General features: G+C 50.9%; 1 protein-coding gene across 3 annotated transcripts in view; it reads right to left on the bottom strand.

Moving 5' to 3' along the window:
• Positions 1–22,052, bottom strand: part of Pgant6 (Polypeptide N-Acetylgalactosaminyltransferase 6) — a 199,381-nt gene that overhangs the window by 87,031 nt on the left and 90,298 nt on the right. The window contains exon 3 of one of the 3 annotated variants that reach the window (XM_089567029.1): positions 21,275–21,322. The exons of the other annotated variants lie outside the window; for them this stretch is intronic. Within the exon in view, the coding sequence (XP_089423155.1) occupies positions 21,275–21,322 (48 nt within the window). The remainder of the gene's footprint in view (positions 1–21,274; positions 21,323–22,052) is intronic. 3 annotated transcript variants of the gene reach the window in all.

Below are 22,052 nucleotides of genomic sequence, written 5' to 3'. Positions count from 1 at the left end.
CTGCGTGCCTCTATAAAGGAACAGCCTTTTTAGGGAATAAACTGCAGTCGTCGTGCATACAGACAAGGAAACTATACGGAAAGAAAGAGGGAGAGAAAGAGAGAAGGCATGTAGAAATGGCAGGGCGCCAGCGGCGAAACGCCGTTCTGGATTCTAGGATTCTATTGCCCATTGACGTGGCCTCCCACCCTAGCCCCTATACGACCTGCATATGGGAGCGAGGCGCTGGCGGTGGAGGGCGAAGGAACGACGAAGCGCTGCACCGAGGCGTTCCGACGGCAAAGCCCAGAGCAGAGGAACAACGCCCCGCGCTTGGGCCACGCGGCAAACGGCCGCGAATAACGCAAGGCGGGGATGCACGCCAGCCGCATCACGCCACGGCGCCTTTATTTCCCGACCCGCGGGCACGCCATCGGGACGCTAAGAAGGCGGGCAGCGCACACCGGTACACTCTGGCCGGCAAACGGGCCCGAAGATCGAAGAGGGGGGGGAGGTACCAATGGCGGGCATAGATCCTAGGCTACACAAGGCACGCTGTTATACCGTTTGGCCGGGTCGCTTTATAGGCAACTGCCATTTGGAGGGACGAGCTAAGGAAGGAACGATTGCCGCCATCAGCGCGCTAGAATTCCGGCGCAACAGGGGTTGAAGCGGAATGACGACCAGCACGCACGCGGAACACAATGGAAACAGAACCACCGCTCTGCCTTTCCTGTTTTGAAGAAAGGCAACTCACGTACAAGGTATAGACCTCGAAATGTTATGAGAAAAAAATTAAGTTTCATGGCGGTATCACTTGACCTTAAATATCACATCGTTGCCTTTAAAACAAGGTTTGAAACAAGCAAACAAAACCTACTTCTAGCCCCAAACTTTCCTCTCGGACTTGTATAGAGTACGCTTATTCAGTTACAAGGGATCTTCCGGCGCACTATAGGCATAAAAGCACCGCCGTCCGGCCGCGTAAAGCCGACTGTCGAAGCACATTTACTCGTTCTGAAATTTCTCAAATGAGCGCACACTGCCATAACTAAAGCACGCGAGTGAAATGAGTTGATAAGATTCTGCCCAAGTAGTCTGTCACTTGATCAAATGGTCCTACGAGTCTTCGCTGAAGTGCAAATCGTGGGGTCACTCGCTTCACAAGCCGCCGCGCTACGCTCGGCATCGGCGGATTTTTCAATGAGTAATTAATTATTCCCTTATTTCAGGCGATGTATACTTGTATGACATTACACGAAGAAGTAGAAGCTTCGATCCGAGAATATGCCACTAATTATCGGAAACATGAGGATTCGTGGACAGTGAAGCAAGTGAGATGTCAGAAAGTTCGAATTTCTACTCTAATCAAGGCGTAAGCCGTCGGCGATTACAGTATCACGGTAAAAAGTGCGTGCGCTGTACCGTGGTCGACTTCGGTAATTGTCACGCATGCGCAGTCGTGTTCCTGGTACTCTGGTACCGGTAATGGTGACACGGTATACAGCATGCTAGAGGTCTCTTTTGATCTTTGCATTGAGATACGTTGGTCTTCGTCGCCTTGCATGCAACTCTACACCGCTCCGTTTCAAACTGAAGACCACGGTGCTAGTAACATTCGTGCTTAGAACAACGCACACGCACAGATTCAGGGGCTCTATTGAGAACTGGGCCTTTCAGGGCCTTCTTGACCAATCGCCTCAATCCAGCGAAGTGTTTCGAAACGCTCACGACTGAAAAGGCGAACTGCAAATGCTACAAGAGAAAATACGACCCATCGAAAACTTCTCCCCACCCTCGTTGTTCGTCCTCTCCCCATGACCCCAACGACAGCCACCACCGCAACCGATCACACGGTGTATAGAGGAGGCGTCCGGTGCCAAGGAAACGACGCATATCCCGCCTGTAATGCGCGGTCGTCTACAACCGCGGGCACCGAAGGAACGACGTCCACAACCGGACAATACGCGCGGTCTCGTAAACTTTGAGCAGGTCCGCTCGGCGTGTCAAACGAGCGGGGACGCCCGGGGCTGTGGCCGGACCGGAAGGAAAAGGCGGCGACAGTCGCCAACACGGTGGTTGCGCGTCCGGAGAGGACGACGAAGCGGGGAAGGAACGGTCGGTTTTCTCCTCCGATGTGGAAACCGCAGCCCTGGCCATGAATGCCGATGCGATGGGAGGGGGGTGAAATGTGAGCGTCGCAGGAAGGAAGAAAGGGGGTTCAGACTCCTTCCCCAACCTACCCTACCCTCGCTGGCCGGCGTCGCTTTATTCAGAGCGCGTCGGCCACAACGGTATCGGCGCCTAACAAAGGGTGGAGAGACAGACGACGCGTTCCTCCTACAACGACGTTGCAGTACACGTTGCCGTCCTTCCACGCTCCGCTGACGCCGCCCACGGAGAACGCCTCCTCCACCGCCAACTTGAATTACGTGCTCGCAAGAAACGTTTCGCTGAATGTCAATAGGCCTGCGCACAGTGTTCGGCAGAATCTAAATTTATTGGGAGTCTGTTCGACTTCGAAGCAATTGAATACAAAGAGCGTAGCGTAGGATGCAGGACCTGCGCTTGGGCCCACCAATGCACGGCCTGAACATGCGCGTGACATTAACTTGCAGTTGTTTCTATCCCTACAACTCGTTTTCATCCCTTCATCTTTCCCTCACGGCACGGTTCGAGTGCCCACCCGCGCTGAGATAGCTATTAGCGCGATAGAGTTAAGGCTTTCGTTCTGCAGAAAATCCGGCGTTGTGAGCGAAAAATCGGCCGAGAAACAGCAACGTAAAAGCAAGCGCTCAAAGTCAAATCCGCTACGAAATAAAGCACCGCACTTTGTGAGAGAAACGGTTTTAGAATCTTTCCGACGCTAGCATCAAAGACGCCACGAAAGTAAGAAACAAATACGAACAAGAACTATAACCAAACGTGCGCTCGGCGCACATTACCAGCATCCACGCAAGCCTAACAAGACACGCGACCAACGTGACACGCACGGAACGGAAGGCCGAGAAAGCCTAGCGGGATGCTCCCAGGACGCGTTCTATTCACCCAACATCTACGATCACGCAAGGGGCCCCTTTTCACTCCCTGATTCTGTGCGGCAGCAGGCGGCGTTTCGCAATGTTTTTTTTTTCTGCTTCCCTTTTGTCCCGCAGCAGTGGAAGAGCACATATCTCGCTTCTTTCTCGAGATAAAGCCCGAATAAAGCATAAGAAGCGCCAGCTGAAAGGCCACACTACAAAAATGTTCCGAAGATGAGACATGAGGAAGGTTTTCGAGAAGACGGGCATTTATTTCGTGTATGTGTATATATACTAACAGCGATCAATAACCGAAATACAGGGCGTCCTCAGACGAAGCCGCATTCTTCGATCTTCTCGAGGCAAATGGACAACGAGCCAGAACCTAGTACTGAACCAAACAAACGGCCAGCCAGCAGAGCAAATAAGAACAAGGCAGTAAAGTGGAAATGGAGGCAGGGAGGGAAAAGGGAAACAGAGAAGGGAGGGGGGGGGGGGGGAAGCGCGCGGAGTGGTCCGTCCTTCCAGCCGACCAACTCCCGACGTCGAAGCGTCATTAGCCACGCGCCGCAGATACCAGTGCAGGGCAGCACCAGCATCAGCAGCGCGCACAGGCAACTGCACGAGACGCCAACCAAGCAAAGTAAATGCTAAAAAATGACACGGCAGTAGAAGTAAAGCTTGCAGCAGCAGCAGCAGCGAAAGCAGAAGCGGTGCGGGAGGGATGCAGTGGAGGCCAAAATAGCCCTCGACTCTGCGGGCAGGCGTCGTAAGGCAGAAAGCGTGTTTTCGGCGTCCACGGGCCCCACTTTGCCGCTCCAGGAGTGGGAAGCCCGGGCCCCGGCTCCGTGCGGTGCCTGATCGGTTTCCGGCGCAGGGCTTCCACGCGCGGCCGTCGCTTTATCAAGCGTCGCAGCTCGGCAGCCCGGTTAATCGCCGGCCCGCCGCAGCCAAGCCGAGCCAATAGCTCGGACTCGCTCGCAATAGACGACTCGCGTGTAACGCAAACACACACAAGCCAGCACAACGACCGACCTTCCCTCCCTCTACGCCAGCGCCGTACGTGGTACACTCGTGTCTGGCTCTCGCCAGTCGATCCCACGCGAGGCTGTGTTCGATCTGGAGCGCGCACAGAAACTATCCCCCCCCCCCAACTCCTTCTCTGCCTTTCTCACTTGTTCTTTACCTCTCTCTCTTCTCTCGGGGGTAAACACACATTCCGAGCAGGACGCCCACCGGCACGGCATGCGCCGCGGAGCGAGGACAAGCCCCAGCAGCATCGCCATCAAGCAAAGAAAACGCGGAAGACGATAGAGCGATGCTGGCGGCGCACTGGGACTGGTAGCGGAAGTTTACTTCCTGCGCGCAAACCACGCCGACGGGGCTGCTTCCGACAGTCAGAAGATCGCCGACCAGTAATGAATCTACTTTGGAAGCAAACTTGACTGGAAGCAAAACTATCCCTATCACTCATGTGGCCAGTGACTGAAGGGAGCTTGCAACACTGTAAGGGTATGATGCAAATAGGATGTTAAAATGCGGACTACTGCCAGAATACAATGTGTTTTTCTCGCTCTTTAGAGCTGAGAAGAGAAAGAAAATATCGTCGAGTGGCAATTCCTTCCTTCTAAAATGCATATTAGAAATGAGGACAAAGTGCAGGAACGATCAACACCGTGGTTTGCCAGATACAAATACTTTTACCTTTTTTTTTTGCTTTGTTAAGGTTTCTTGCCGTTAACCAGTAGGCGGGTGAAACATACCAGAAGTAAAGATACTCGTATATAACCTTTCGGTAAAAAGCTACGGGTTGGTTTTCTTTCTGTGCTCAGAACCTTGTGCAGCCACTATCACCGTAGGGGAAACATAGAAAAGTTTCCAGGAACACGCTCCAGTGTAACGCCCAAACAAATCTCGTTCAAAATTTTCCCCCGCAGTCTCAACATGGCGCCAGCAGGCGTTGTCATGTTGAAAGAATGCGTGTCACTCCCACCTACTCTTTAAACCTGCGACAGCTGATCAATAAATACCAAACGCGTGTGAAAGTGAAAAAGAAATTTAACAAAAGCGCAATTGTACGAAACCTAATTAAGACATTCGCGATGTTTTTCTGCACGTATTTATTCCAAATATGCGGTTACTTTCATCAATAATGTCCCCTGCTGGGCAGGACTCCCTCCGAGGCCTTTTGCGCCCAAAAATAAAAGGTTTCGTCAACAAAAATAAGATGCCTAAAAATATATATAACCTCCCCTTCAGTAACACCTGATTGTAGCCGAAGCCCCAAGTGACTACGCCCTTGCGACGGTGATCTGTTTTTAACGATGTAGCACGGGAAGCTGCCTTTAAGATCTCCAGGAGCACGTATTTATTTACCGGCTAAAAGGAACTTCACTAATGTGAATTAACCGTAGAGAGAAGGCCGGAATATGGGATGCCTGACAACACAAAACAAAATTAACAAGATTCCGGGGCAGACATGCATCCAAATGGGGCCCCGAAAGCCACCTCTCCCCCGAAATGAAGATCATTTGAACCCCCTCCCCCTATTTTATTGGCAGCTCTCTTGCTGGATGGGTATGACCTGTTTACTTTCGACCCTATACCTGTACACAAAATAAACTCCACGTTGGGTCTCAGCAAAACGGCCTAGACTCGTTCCGAGTTAAGCTAATTAGGAACCGTCTTTGCAAAGCTTTCTGAACTTTAGAATGATTCGCGAGCGGCCCGTGCTCGTGCTCTGGCCCAAAGACGCGGCAGCCAAGGCCGCCGTATACAGTTGCTCGCAAATTAGCTCCCGCTATACAAATACGCCCGAGACGCTAAAGAAGAGAAGCCATGCGTCCGCCGAAAAGGCCAGCTTTTCGCTTCCCGCACAAAGAAGCACACACGTCGCGTTCTTCTTCCTTTTGCTTCCGAGCCGAGGGGACAGCGTTTGCGGCTTGTTTCGGAGAGGCACTAAGTGCGGCAAAGCCGCCGCCGCACAGTGACTAACGCTGAGGCCCTCCGTCAGCTCAGCGCCACTGAGTGCGGCTTAACCGTGGGCCGCTGCTGCGGCTGCTTCTCCCAACGCTGGCTCGCGCCGCGCACGAAACAAACACCGACGCTCCGCACTCCTCTTTGTTGCCGGCGGCGCCTCCGTCTCGTGTTTCGCCGCCATCCAACTTTTCTTACGTTTCTCGGCATCGCTCGCCCCATTTTCTTTCCCTCGCGCCGCAACAAAAAGAAGGCAGAGGCACGTTTCATTTAATTGCGGCGGCTTCATTCACCTCCAGGCGCGCGCGCGCGCCGCGCCCGCCAAAGGAGAGGCCGCGGCGAGTGGGAAGAAAGAGCGGACCTCCAGGAAGAACAAGAAGAAGGCGAGGAGACGAGCTGCGCGCGCCCGTGTGCAGCCGGAGCGGCGGGTAAACAGACTAAAGCCTCATTAGGGCGCTCACCCCCACTCTCTTCTCTTCTCTCCTCGGGGCGTGAGTTGAATGACGAAGCAGTGCCGCCCTGCACCTTTCTCCACCTCATCGTCTTCTTTCCTGTCTCACGCCCTTCTTTGGAGCAGGGACGCGCCTCTTGCTGAGACACGCGCGAACGCGGCCAAGCGGCACAGCCGCAACGAGACCTGGAAAACCTGACGCGGGCGGTTTCGGAAAACCAGCCGCTATCCGACTAAAACGCGACAGACGGCCCCGGTCGTACAGCGCCGAAAGCACGGTAGTTAGAAGAACCACCGAGAATGCAGATGAGGAAAAGACGCAACGTTAACGAAATGCGCGGGTTTTTGAGATATGCTCGCATTAATTTTGACGCTACTTTTGGCAAAGCGGAAGGCACGGTCTCAAACTCACTGCGTAAGCTATTGTTGATAGCTGGACTTCACTAAGCAGCATACTGAAAAACAAACAGGGCATATAGGTACCTGCCGTATAAATCACTGCTCAGCCACTGCAGCGAGCTCTACGTAGACTGAGGAAAGCCGCATGTTTAAGTCTAAATTATGGCTCTTCCCAGTTAAAAAAAAAAAAAAAGAAACACGAAAAGCACTAAGCGAACCTGTAGAACACAAAGCAGACCGACGGGGCTCCCGGTGCTCAAAAGCACAAGCCTTCACAAACTTCGCGTTGAAGGCGAACCAGGAGTTCCAACTCAAAAACGTAGTTTGTGTTCAAGCCGCTATTGGGACCCAGCCGAACGGTAAGCTGCAACACTTTTGGACGCAGCCTCAATATCCCCCCGCCACTTTTTTAGAAATAGAGCTCAACCCCACCCTCTATCTCTCAATTATGCAAGGAGTGCTCTTGTTCGGCTTGCATCACACAGTATTTCAGGTGAAGGCATGCCAATAGAAAACAAAAACGGTTAATAGTTGATTTTCCGGACGCACATCAGTTCTAAAGACGGGGAGGGGCGTCGACGAGTAATATGAAGGAAAAGCTGTGCGAACGAGTTCAGTAGACGAAAAGTTGACTGCTACCGAAGGTATGTTTTTTTTTTTTCGCTGAAAAGGCTTCCACGCACAGTTGTCCCCCATTTCCCTCCATTACGAGCTTGTTAAGAACACACAGAGCAACATGGACCAGCTTAGTCGAAAAGAGCTGCGTGCAAGCGTGGATCGGAATTCTCAGGCGCGACTCGGAAAATTCGCCCGGGGACCGCTCCGCGACAATGCGGCGGAGCATCGCAGCGCTGCCGAATGCCACGGAGGCGCTTTTGCCGTCGCAGATAAGCAAGGCGCGCCAAAAGGAGCGCGGTGCTCGTCCATTATTCAGGCCGGTTAATTCTGCGCGCCGCGAGCGCTAATCGACGCGCCACCAGAGCTGCTGCGTCGCCGGGACTTCGCTCAGCCGCGAAGCACCTTTCGTTTTCACAAGCGCGAGCTGAAAGAAGGCAGCGCGGGTGCAGCATCAGCAGCAGTTCGCGGCTCGACGCTGCCTCAAACCAGGAACGTGAGGCGCCCCGGAGCGAAAAAAGGGGGTGTGTACCTGGAAGATAGGACACTGCAGCGACACGATACACACGAATCGCTTCAGAAAGGAGATAGACACGCCACACTCAGACCCAAATCCTCTTTGTAACACGCTGGCAGCAAATCGAGCCAAGGAGTAGAACCACGAGCAATTTTCATATTACGGTGGGCGAAAACCCTTCCGGAACGACATGCAATTTAGGGAACTAAGCAATGGCGCTAAAGCGGCACTGAACAGGCTGAGGCCGTTAACGATACGGTCGCTAGGCTACGACAGTCAACGCTCGTGCTAAGAACTGTGTATGTCTTAAGCCTCTGGAAGCAAAGCATGAAACCTTGGGAAGAAGGCACAGTACTGTGGCTTCAAACGCGTTGCATGACGCCACAGGCTCGCGCGGTGATCCGCTAAGGTGAGGACTGCCAACTTATATTAAAATTATCCGCATTCATGCTTCAAATTCAGCTCAATTCTAGTAATGCTGTCTAAATACGAAGGCGATACATTCACGTTCTATTCTGCAAGCAGTGAGACAATTTAAATAATATTTGCACATGAAACCATGGGCGTCCGGAAGGGGGGGCAAGGGGGGGCGGTTGCCCCCCCTTGGAATTACGGATATTATTTATGCCCTAGTAGAAAACGACTACAAACCTACCGCTTCCCCCATCCCCAGACATCGGGTGCACCCCCCTGGAAAAAGTTCTGCGGACGCCCTTGCATGAAACCAGAAGTTTGAGCGGGTGAAATCTTTTATCACGCGATCAATAAACACGAATAGAGCCACTGAAAATGACACGATTTGAAAGTAATGAAAATCCAGATTCAAAACACCGTCACTTGGCAACAAAAACAGCTCTGTAATGAACAGAAATCAATGCAATAAAAGCTGCAGATGTTACCAAGCTTACAGCATCCAAGATTAGTCTTAACGCAATGCGCGAAGTCACCACTGCGTATAACTGAGTGAAACCTTTTCACTGCACAATGACCGAATGACCGCCGAGAAAAAAATAAAGTAATACGAACCTTTCTGCCTCAAGCGCTCAAGTAATATAGTTGTTACATACCTGAAAAACTGCGACATGGGACTTCAAAACTTTTCACCTCAAGATTCACGGGATCCTAATGCATTCCCAAAAGCTTAGAACCAGCAGTTAACGGAATCTACTGTACAAAAACACTTGTCAATAACGCAACTTAAAGGCAAACTACGCTTAACCTCACTGCGGCAACACGCAAAGCCATGGCCGCGAACTCATCAAAGCCAGTCCGAACCGACTATCCTAGCTTGCCATGACTGCGAAGTATCTTCTACACTGGCAACGACAAGCAAATATTCCCAGCTTAACAAGCTAAGCTGCCTTTTCGGGCAGACAGCAGCGTCATAAAGGGGAAATGTCAATAAAACATTGAGAACTTAATCATCACTGCCACATCTTCTTCGCTTAACTTACAACATCAAAACACTGTCTGGCCTTCCATTTCGCTCGAACAACGGCATCAATCCTTGGTCATCATCGTGGCACCCCGTTATTGATCCCATGTACTATGCCCGTTTGTTCCGCCCTTCTTTCACTTCTTTATCACTTGGCGGCGCAGCGTTCAAGCCTCCAAATGTCACAGGCTTTCAAGAACAGCGTGTAAGCTAGTGATAACCTTCGCAACGGGACTCAAAATTGCTTCTGTACCATTTCTCGTAACAGTAAACTACCTGTTTTTCAAACGTGCTTCAAAAGCGAAACTGACGGCACAACTGCGGCACCAGTCAAGGACACAGTGCTGACGACGACGACGATGACACTGGAACACAAATGGCCGCCGTCAGGCCAATTTTGTCGTCTCCACCATACAAAATACAAGGGCCTCTGCAAAAAAAAAAAAAAAAAAGGAAGTTTTACGGCAGCCAAGGGAGCACTCACTTGACCACGTCCATCGCGCTCCAATGTTTATGTTTTTAAAACCTGCCCGGACAAGGAGGCTATCACGATGACAAATGGACCCGAAACCCAATTACCCCGGCGGCACAGGAAACGGAACCGACAGCGAATGGAGGCAGCGGCCCGGCACCACCACCGGGGTCCGCCTTCAATCACGTTCGATTAGCGGGCTCAAGAACGGTCGAGGAACAACACACTTATCGGAAAACCCCTGGGAAACGGTCGAGAGTCGGGAACCGAGGCAATCACGCACGCCGCTGGCTGCAAGGACAGCAGCGGGAGGGCCTCGGGAGAAATAAACGCCCACGTGGCTAAAATATTGACCGCTCGTACGATATAAATGCGTTTTCTCCTCCCGTTATTACAGCGAGTAGCGGTGCACTGCAGACGCCACGAAATCAGCGAAGCTATACTGAAACGTGCGCCCTGGGCAGAAAAAAGATGCTTCCCCGCAGCAAGAGTAATGCTGTGGCAAAGCACGCTTTACAAGTTGGCTACCACGCTTTTCGTTTATTGAAAACTCATTGCTTTTTAATCTTACTCTACGCATTACTACATTTTGATGTTATTCGTTCTATTGCAAGTTGATTAACAGAGCCGGACAGATTATCATAGTTGAAAAAGTCATTATAACTTCCTTTATTATGTCGTGTGGGGGCAACACACGAAGGGCGACGGCTTGCGGTTGCCTCAGCAACGAGTACATGCGTGGGCCGCCAAGAAGAAGCCATCTTTGTGCCTTGAAAAACGCAGTCAGCACAACCCCTGAATACACGAATATATTCAACAGCAGTGGCATTTGGGATGCAATTGTCTCACGGCACGTAATTATTTGTCAGCATCGTTACAACACCAACTGTATTGTCTGGTGAAACTTTTCGCTGTCAGACAAAGCTTTCGTTCTCACGATCGAGAAAGAAGCAGAATAACCAAAAGACGCGATGTCATCAGAGAACTAGTTACTACGGACACGTCTCATATAGAACACTGCGCTTCCATAAAGGAATCAGGAGCGACCAAGAGTAAAAAGCAAAACAGCGGGCCTGCACTTAAAGGATTATTTTTCTAAGCGGCTTTCTTCTATCGGAATTCGGCGAAGCATAATACTTTGCAGGAAAATAGGCCAGGCCCGAACAAAAGACCCGAGCGCACGTCAAAGCCACTGCTACGACTAAACTGTCTTCTTCTCGATTCGTCGTTTTTCAGTCCAGACATGTCCGCGAAGCTTTTTTCCGCTCCGTTCATCTCCTTCTCCTCCTCTCCGCCGACGAGCGAGGCTAAATAAAATTAGCGCTGAGGAAAATGTCCCAGGGGTCTTGCCTTTCAAAGCACCACGGCCTCCCTCTCGCCGACACGCGTAGGTATTATGCGAGACGACAATGCAGAAGTTCCAAAGACGAGGCAGACGGCGGCGCGAAATGGGAAACACGAACGCTTTCGAAGCCCCAACGCTCGCTCATTTGCATAGCAAGACGGTCCCGCAACTGCCTTCCATTCGAAGTCTGTGTTGGCGCCGGCGGAATCAAATTCAAAGACGCGCTGGATGATAAAAACATGCGACGTACAATCTCGTAGGTTGGAACTAAATTATCTACCGATTTCTTTGCAGAAGTCGCCTGCTTTAAGTGTTCTGCACATACCAAACCATCGAAACTAAAACTAAATGAACGAACAACCTGACATGCCTTAAGATATTTTTTTATTTGTAAATGTCAATGCCGTGAAGCATCGCGGTACGACACGCGGAAGCGCATTAAGGCTAGTACAAGAAGGCTTCACAGGCTTGGGACAGCCGCCATTTCTGAGACAGTGAGACTGCACGGTACCTAAAACAAAGCGCCAAAAACAAGCATCAGCCAGCCATGCAGAATTATTCCTTCAGAAATTCGGGGAGAATGAATGGAAGAATTTGAAATCGCACGCCTAAATCTATGTGTGCTGTACGAAAAAGCGTACCGCTGGTAAATGGCAACAGGACAAGTACTAGACGTGGCAGCCTTTTAAACCTTGGTACGAGCGCATCATGACTAGCGCTGCCATTTGAATAATGCAAGGGTACACTTAATCCCCCGAACAATTGCGATGAAAATCCGCGTAATAAGGCGCCGAAATATTCCCGCCACAGGGCTGAGTATTCAAGCACACTGCCACAGAAAAGTCCCCAACTAACCCGCTCGCAGAACACATTCATTGCGGTAAAATCAAACTCCCACGTACGCATTATTCTGTTTAATCCAATTCAGATCCAAACGGGAGCCGCCTTGTACTTCCAATTACTCTCTTGCTTGAGTTACATGTATAGATGAATTACAAAAAAAAACAAAAATAAACTTAAAGCATCACAACTTCTAACCCAAAATAAATGCAGCAAACTGTAATAAAATGTAAACGAACAAAGAAACAACGAGCCAGGAAAGCGCAGGCTGGGGCAATTTAATAAGCCCGAACCACTCGTCCCGGAGTGGCCGAGAAATTGGAGCCCCAGAGGGAAGGATGGAGAGGCGGAAAAGGAAAGGAGGCAAAAAGAAAAGGGAGGGTGCGTGTGGAAGGGGAGATTCGTGGGCAGATTCACGCATTACACGCAACCGAACGACGACGAAGGGACACTGTTTACACAGTCAGCGAAGCGCAAGAGGCGAGCCCTCATGCAATCCGCGCGGACGAGAAAGACGCCCGCTCTCTTGTAATACACAAGCGACGCTTCTAAAGAGCGATAAGGAAGGAAAAAGAGGCAAAGCGGCCAAGCGGGGGAAGATATTTACTGCCAGCAGCGCCAAAGACGCACAAATCGCCCGAACGACGGGCTAGAAAAAAACAAATTCAGGCCATGAAAGACGAGAGGGACCGCTTGAACAGAAGCATAAATCGGAGGCGTCGGTGAACGTTCGCTAATGCGAGCCTCTATACGCGCCAGCCTTTTCAATGGGGCGAGTGAATGCCGGGCGCATTAGCGAGACGAGCCTGACGGGCATCAAACAAAGCAAGGCTGGCGACGATTCTTCCGCGCGTTCCGGGCCCGAAACGAAATCACTTTGCGCGGCAAAACGTTTTTTTTTTTCATCTCTCTCTTAAAGCGCGCGCGAGCACGCTCGGCGGGAAGTAGGCAAACGGAAGCAGAGAGGAAGCGAAGGAGCGTAAAGAAAACCGAGCCTGCTAAGAGAGCGGATATTGCGCCGTAGCAGACGCAAGCAGCGCGCGCTTCGGTTCGCGATATGAATCTTGCTTAGTGACCGGTCTAGACTCGGTCGCATCAGTTGTGCACCGCAGTCGGCTCAAAGCATCGGCGATACAGCGGCGCGCGGCGGCGGTCGGAAACATCGTTCTTCCGGCGTCGTCGGTCGCATTTTCAGCGACGCTCTGTACCGCTTAAACCGTGCAACGTGGTAGAAGCTACAGCCGACGTCACCTACTGACCGGCTAATCATGAGTCGAACGAATCATGAGCGAGCGGCGCGCCAGCCATTCAAGTACCATTCAGTAATTGTCGACTAGCCCCTACGCAGGCTACTTTACTTTTTGTGGGGCCTGATTTGCTGACACGACCGGCGAACAAATGACACCAGACAATCCCACATCGAATGAATGAACCGTACTGACCCGGTACACTGCCCGATCCCGAATCATTGAGCGTTTCGCGATTGGCTCCTCCGGAGCTGAAGTCCACTCTAGCAGTCAATGATTGGCTAACAGCAGCTCCACAACTTCCGCCACGCTGCACGATTGAAGCGAGAAGTGGCATACACAGCACCCGCGCGTGTTCAAGGAACATTATGCGAACGGCAAGGGTCGCTCATAACCTTACCGGTGAGCTCGTTCAATCCGCCCTGCTTTAAAAAGGCACTGAGCCGCGGCCCAGCCCGGCTATGCCGCGTATAACATTACCGCTCGCTGGGTTATTTGCTTTCGCGCCACCGACGCCACTCTTTCGTCATGTTTCGAACTTCTTCTTAAACGCCTCCGCAATACTGATGTCGCCAAGACAAAGTCGCAACACCGCAGGCCCCCATAAATCAAGGCAGCGGCCGGAGCTGCTTGCATTACGCAATAACTCTTCCGGCCTTCCCGGCGGGTCATGTGGCGTAATATATGAAAAGAAGTATCGGGGCACGGGGTATAAGGGTACAAGAAAATGGATCGCGCGCGCTGGAGCGAAACTCCAAGAATAAATGTAGTTCGCTACGGAGCCACTTTCTGAAAGCCGTAACTTGACCGATCGCGTCGTCTCGGTGCCGATTAATTGCCTTCGCTTGAGTGCCTACGCAATCGCAAGCGAGGTTATGTACAGAGCTAAGAAAACATACAACCTCTGCGCCAAAAAAAAAAAAAAAGAACAGGGCCATACTAGATGGTTCCGCGCGGGTGGAAAGCGATTCATTATGCGTAAGCGAGAAAACCTGAAAGTACAACATTCCTGCGCAAGCCCCAATAGCAGTTCATTACAATGAATATTTCGCGCATAATACGCATATCATTCTCGTAATGACGCGTGCGTTGCCGCCATCAAAGTTACGATATCAGGAGGCGAAGGTTTCCCGAGCGCAAAAAAAATAAGGTGGTGACCATTATGAACTACTCGATACTGAAACTGAAGGCCCCGGAGGCGACGTGCTGGCACAACGAAAGATAGAATTGCTACAATATTAGTATGGTTTGACCTAGATGGTTCCCGTTGTTTTCATGCACATTCTTTGTCCTTGACTCTTTTGCGCCTTACTTAAAATCAACTTAAGCTAAGAAGTGTTACCGCGGAGCAGCTAGAAACAAAGCGCACGCCCATGCTCTCACGTCAATATTTTAAAGCGAATCACACATTATTCCCGCCCTTAAACGATCTTTTTTTTGATCAGGAAGAACGCCTTAATAGGCGCGAGCGCATCGAATGCGACAGCGATGCCATAAGAATAGGAAAACTCGCTGGAAGCTGACGGCGCGTATCGCGCTCTCCAGACCGCCAACACAGCCGGGAAGGCAGTCGTCCGTCCACACAAATCTCTCGTTTACGGTGAAAACAAAACAATAAAACCTGCAATTACTGCAAAGCGCTCAGAGGGATCCAACTCGCACTACGCCAATCACCCGCTGGGACTCGGCGCCGTCTCATTCGCGGTTTCTTGAATCGAGGCTCTAACCAGGGACCGCGCCAAGCAGCACGCATCGAAAACTTTCTCAACTGTCAACTCCCGGCATCGCACTGCTCGAGGAGTCTGGGAGAGGGAGACGAGCACAGCAGAGCTGGAGAGGAGAGGGCGCGGACAAGACGACGACGTTCTCTTCTCAAACGCGCAGATTGTCCGCATTCCTTGCGGCCCGTTGCACAGGCGACAGCCGACTTCGTTGGCCGCCGTCTGACGCACGACCGCAGATGGGGGAGGCAGACGAACACGAGGCGAGAAGGAGTGCTTCTCACCCAACTCTCCCAGCTATGAAACAGCGTGCGTGGGAGTGGAGGAGGCGGCGACGGGCGAGACAGCCGCTGTCCGCTCGGCCGCTTCCACCACCCGGCTGCGTGCGTGTCTCGGGTGCGTGCTTGTTCGCCCGTAGACTGGTGACAACGCCGACGGGCAGAGATTCATTTCTTTCCTCCGCTATTTTTTTTTTTTTCCTGTTTTCAACCCCAGCAATGCCACGCAAAGTTTGCTATCGCAGCTCCCAAACTGGACTCCGCTCGCTCAACGCCAGGCAAAAAGCGCCGTCGTTAGGGAGACGGGCATATCATCCCAAACCTGTCACTGCTTCAGCCTGCGTAGTTTAGTAATGGCTAATTAGTACAGCCCTAACGAGAGAGGGTACATAGCGGTGTCGGCATTGCTGATATTCAGCAGCGTCAACTGCGTGTGCCTAGAACTGAGCGAGAACATATCTTAATTTCGTTCACATATTGCGATGCTTCAAGTCAGCCTTAGAAGAGAAAGGTGTCACTAAAGCTTTGGAAGGCTGCAACTACTTTCCGCGGCCCTTTTTAGGAGTACCTTAGAGCGGGAATACTTCCCCACAAAGCAGGAAATTTAGCAGGCTATGAGCAAAAGCTTCGCAGCTTTCTCTGGATCGTATGTTATCTAGAAAAAGCGGATATTTTCCTGAACAAAAATAATAAAACAGGCACAGATTACCAATGCAATTCATGCGGCTGATTATGCGGTGGCATTAATGTTGCCCCGTGACGGTGGCGGGTGACATCTATAAATCACTGTAATAAGCCGTGCCCCATCTCCACTCACCCGATCCAATCCAGCAATCATAGTGTGCAACGCCGTACTCCCTCGCCCCTCTCCCCTACCCCTAGACTCCCATTGGTAACCGTTTCCTTCTCGCCATCCACCCCTCCCACTGTCTCACACACTGTCTCATTCTACTTTCTTCTCCCTCTCACCTTTACCATCTCTCAACTTTGCCTTCTCTCCCTCGAGGCTTCACAGGCCGCCACCAACGGCGGACACTTTTTGAGCTAAAGGGGGTTCTAACGCTTACGCATTAAAAATTTAAGCACCACGGTGCGTTACGCCCTCGATTGCCGCATTTCACAACCAGTTCACGAAAGAAGCAGAGTGCTTCAGTCTGCGATTTCAAGGAAAAATTGGTGTAAAAATATTACGCCACTCAATCTGACTAACGGTGACGCCGCGCGAGTTTTTCCCAACTGGAGACTTAACATGGACCGACGGCAGCAAACGCCACAATATCGGGACGAGTGGGTTCCAGGCAAGACTAGGGCAGTCGTCTTCCGAGTTTCGGGTGGAAGGGAAAAACGTGTCTTTGCTCCTTAAGTTCAACAGCTTTATGTCATCAATTAAGGTTTTGCTTCCTACAGCCTCAGTTCTTTCATGGAGTTGTTGGCGGAATAACTTAGTAAGCTTACGAAGGCAGTACACAACAAGGAACGAACATCGCTGCGCTGTCAGCGCGCGTTACCGTTCTTCTGTCCTCCAAGCTGTGAGGGAATTTGATCCAAGTTCCAAACCTTCTTCCCTCTTTGTCTCCAATATCTCTAAAAAGCAGTATAAAAAGGAAAGCGAAAAAACGGCGGTCACGAGCAGAAAAAGTGATTTCGCGCTGAGTGCAGTACTGAGTCGATGGAAGTAGCGGAGTTTGCGGGAATGAAGAAAAAATATCAGCGAAAAAAGAGAGAGAGAAAGAGAGAGACGTCGAGAGGTTGCAGCGAGTGGTTCGGGCCTGGGGACGCCGACAAAAATGGCTTCGGTAAGTAGCGCCGGTTCGCTGAGTGGCGCCGCATCGAGAAATCGAAAAGGAGAGAGAGAAGAGAGAGAGAGAGAGGCGAAGTCAAAAAGCAGGACACAGACTGCATCGCGCCACGATACGTGTGAGAGGGAGCGAGAGAACAGTGCAGCCAGTTTATCACCAAGTACTTTGGAAGCACGGCGCGGCGGCGGCGACGCTCTCTCAAAAAACGCTGACGCCACCCGACGACACCACGCCGGCGGAGGACGCATCTTCCTCCGGGTCGATCGTCCGGAGCACCAGAGTGTGTCCTCATTCTTTTGCGATTGAACCATTAGTGCGGAGCGAACGACACCCCGGCGAACGCCACGTGTGCAGTATAGAGGCTAGTCGTTTACACGGCACCCGCAAGGGGGCGGGGAAATCGCTTTTGAAGCCTCCCGGCGAAGGAAACTTGCGATCGAAGTCGGATGCTATTAAACGCGCATCCACGGGCCAACCTCCCCATTGTAAGAAAGAAAGGAAACCGCGACAACTTAGGCGACAACAGATATAGCCTGAAAAATCGTTGGCGCTATTCTTAGTAGTACATATTCAGCAGAGCAAACATCACTTCAAAAATAAGTTGGTTAGCACATAGCGGCCTGTGAACATAGACCATTGAGGTAAAGATGATAACGGCGTGCATAGTTTTCAACTTTCGGCGTTCCATGGTAAGAAACAACAAAATTTTTATTTTGAACAACACTGATGCCATATGACAGCGTTTACAAGCTTTTTTTCAAAAGGGTTGAAAATTGGGCGAGTTGGTACGAATTCATACTGGTGTGGCACCACAGGGACAGAGACAGAGTGACACAGTCATAACCGTGTTATGACTGTGCATGTAACCATTGGTTTTGTCTATATATTTTTCGTGCTTTTGATAAATTTTGTCAGTTGTTAGTGAGCACTTGTGTTGTTGTCACTGTCTCTGTCCCTGTCCCCGTGGTGCCACACCAGTATGAAGCTTTTTTGCAGCCTCATGTGGACTCAACACTTTGCATATGACACTAATAGGCGGCAAGCGTTGATACAGCAAGCCAACAACAAATAAACACACAAATAAAAGACGATAATTCCGCTCACATACAGCAGGAATACGAAAAAGGTGTATAATGCTCTGCGTACATACTCAGCCGACTGGCAGACGCAGTAACTCAATCGAGGCTCACTGTTACTTTCCCACACTTTTCTCGTAGTCGTCATTGCAACCCTTCCAGAGGGCGCTGGTGCGTTACAAGACGTTGCTTCTATGCAAAACGGGGCCCTCGCTTCGTATGCTGAAACCAAAAGCAGCATCACGCGGAAAGAGGCCGCGTAGCCAATGCAACAAAATTCACGCGTGTTCAGGCTTCTTCAAAGCAGGCATTAACGTGGTTTTAAATAGTCCGGACGAAGCAATGAACCAGCTTTATTTGCGAAGCAAGCCAATTACTTCGAGTTCCGGATCGAAGCTCTCTAAAGACGCTCCGATCGGCCATTAGTGGCAGTATTACCTTCCCAAAGGCGCCGGAATCAACGACAAAATACCGATGCGCCGCTTTCTTCCAGCTCTTACACAGGCGCGTTCAAGAAGCCGCGCAGAAGCGGGCGCGAGCCTCGCTCGTAAAGCCCGAGAAGGCGAAAGGGTACGATCGGCAATAGCCGCAGGCCGAATGAACCTTCGCGTAGGACTGGGCTCACCATCGGCGTCTACCCGCACACACACACACACGCAGCGCAAGGCAGTAGCGGGCGCGGCAAAGGCCAGCGGCAAAGGCCAGCGCCAGCATTACGATTCCACGCACGGGAAAGGCTGGAGAGAGAGAAAGACACCAGAACCAATAAACATAATAAACGACTCTCCGGCGGCGCCAAGGCATCTGGGGTCCAGAGCTGAGGGCGGGAAAAGCGCTCCCCGCCGTCAAAGGGGCATGCGCGTCTCGGCTTCCTTCGCGGCCGGCTCAAAGGTTTCCTTTCCCGCACAACCTCCGCGCTTTGCGGCGGAAGCAAACGAACGCGGCGCGAGCGGAGAGCGAAGCAGCAAGCCGGCGATCCTGCCCCTTTTGCCCTCGTAGCAGCAACGCGGACTGGAGGAAAGACGAGGCACGGCGGCCATCCGATTCAAAACGATTCCATGCGGGGTGAATACTAACGAGCCACCGGAGCCTATCTCCCCTCGCAGGGCCTGCCAATCCACCCCCTTCCCTCTTTATACCCCCACCGGGGGTCGGCTCCCTTCAGCCGGGAGCCGCTGTCCCACCATTCTCGTTTCGTCTGTTTGTTTGCTCTTCCAGCACCCTCCTCCTGCCTTGCCTCCCTCCGCTTCGGGCCCTGCTCGATCGAACAATGGGCCATTTAAAACGAGCTTCCCGGGTATTAACGAATACACATAGCGCCAGAGCTACTACTGCCATGGACGAGACGGAGAGCCTGGCTGGCTCGTTCCCCATAGGGCTTCCATTCTTTTTTTTTTTTTTCCCTTCCATAGTCTCTTCCCAACGGGCATGCAATAGATGACATTAGGCCGTTTTCCCCGGCCCTCACTTTTCAGTCGCCCACATTCCCCGTGCTGTATTTTCTCTTTCTCCCGTGCTTCTGATGCGTCCTCGTGAAGCGGGCTCATAAAAATGAGCGCCCAAAAGAGCAAAAAAAGACGTGCACATAGACAGTCGTAATAAATCAGGGAATTACTGTCAGAGAGAGAAACAGGCTTTCGGGGGACCATACGCGCGCGGACGCTTCGGGTATTCACATTTCATGCGAAATCACGCCGTTACGCAATTAAAGCACAAATTCCCGTCCATATTACTCAGAACTAGATTACGCTGCGTAGCACGCTAACGAGGTTTCTGGCCGACACTCTTTCTCTGAGCCTTCTCCGCTGCCAATTATTAGGTCTGAAGTCTGACTAAAGCGAGGCGGATCGCGGGGTGACGCTCACTGTTCTCTCTCAACGAGATTATGAAAGATGCATAAAAAGAAGCAAACTTTATTCATTTTTCTTTCCTGTGGCGCCCGCGTCAAGAAGACGTGCACGTGACCCAGTTCCGCAATGAAGTACAGAATTTGAATTGAAAAAGAAAAAACGTAGCGCGAAACCAGCTGTCTTTTTATTTTTTATTTCACTACTCGCAAGTGAAATCATAACACGAGAACCGACAGCCGTGCCCCGATGCTTTCGGCGCCTGTTCGAGAAATGCTCCATGATATGAGAAACGGCCCTCGGAGAACGCTCACTGAGTGCAAATGCGTGCTTACAACGTCGCTAAGGGAAGACAGGGAAGGGGGCGCGTGGTCGAACGGCTCACAGATGCGCAGCGCGTATTTGAGCAACGTCAGCCCATGTTTTATTTTATTCTCTGGCTGCGCGCGCATGCGCGCATAGCACAGACACACAGACGCTTACCTTGTACAAAACAACAGAAGCAAGGACGCGCGCATATACACATTCAAATACGCACACGATACAGACGAAAGAGAGCGAACGTTACGATACTTGGCCGTGAGCGGAAAGCGCAGTAATGTATCCAAAAAAAAAAAAAAAAGAGTACGGAGCAAGATAGCATAAACACGTCGAAAAGCGACAAAGCATCGAACAGGGCGATAAGTAGAAAGCTAGCACGACGTCCGATCCCTCGCGGTTTTATCGGCACCGAACAACTGCGTCATTCGCCGATGGTGATAGCACCTCCGACAATAGTTTCTTCGACTTCTCGCTTTCCAACACCTTTTTTTATTTTATTTTCTTCCAGAGCCGGCGGTTCAGCGACAGCGGAGCGCTCGAAATGCGCCAAGAGGGAGACGGTCCACCACTCTCAGGCCACGATTTCTCGAAACAAAAGCTACAGAGCCGGGCCTTTGCTACACCGACCGACGTTTTAGGAGCGTCATCAAGGGACATTTTGCACGTAAGAGCCGCAGGCGGATCATGAAAATGGATCGGCCGTCCAGTAAAGGATTTAAAAACGACCAACTAAAATAAGCGTGCGATGGCTAAACGAAAGAGCGAGCACGAAATGATCAAGTCTGTTCTCCTAAAGTTTTTTTTTTTTTTCACTCATTCTAATTGAAAAGAAAAGAAAAAAAAAGGAGGGACGGTAGAAATCAGGAGCGCAGTTTCACACAAACGCGGTCGAGATAAGGCCGGTAGTCCTTATCGAGTCGGCCTCGGCTTTATTACCTTGTCTCTTCCCAGGGGCTTAATGTCACCGGCATTCTGTGGAAGCACCTACAGCGCGCAGGAGAAAAAAACAAACAAACAACCGCCTCAGTATAAAGCAGGAATCAGACAAAATAGAGAAAAGGAGCAGCTAGACGCGTTAACTGCTGCGTTTTATGTGCAGCTGATGACCGCGCTTGAGGTCAGCGCAGAACGACATACGGCGTTACTCACAGCGTTAGCTTCTTTCCGCACTTTTCTCGTTCAAATGAGTTCAAAACAACTTCTGATTCTTTGATACACATTTCGGCTTCGTATTCCACAAGATGGTTCATTGTATATTCTTAGAATAATATATAATCATCAAAAAGCAACCCACTTTCATAAAGAATCGTATTCCGATTCACTACGTTATATACCGGGTGTTTCAGCGCACACTTTCCAAAATTTTAGGTTTTTGGGGTAAAAATATGCCTTTTGCGGAGTATTACCAGTGTTGGCGGACACCAGAAAACTGGTGAATCGTCTTAAGTTGGAAGCTGGTTAATTAATTTTTAATAACTAATTTCTTAATTAGCCGACTTAGTCGCCTAGTAACAGACATCAGTTTTTAGAAATAAGGAAACGCGTTTACCGTTGGCGCTGTGGCTCGACTAAAGTTGGCTTTTTCGACTAGTTACGCGCAACTGAGAGGTTGCTTTGCCTGCATGTTTTCGAAAGCCCATGTATTTTCGCACGATGCAGCCAGATTTTTTCGAGTCACAGCGGCGAGGGAACCGCGTTTTCGAAATTCTATAAA

Source organism: Amblyomma mixtum, chromosome 1, assembly GCF_055824585.1.
Source record: "Amblyomma mixtum isolate Tamu chromosome 1, ASM5582458v1, whole genome shotgun sequence".
Taxonomy (NCBI): Eukaryota; Metazoa; Arthropoda; class Arachnida; order Ixodida; family Ixodidae; genus Amblyomma; species Amblyomma mixtum.
The sequence above is the reverse complement of the archived record's forward strand: the minus strand, read 5'-3'. Positions and strand labels throughout refer to the sequence as shown.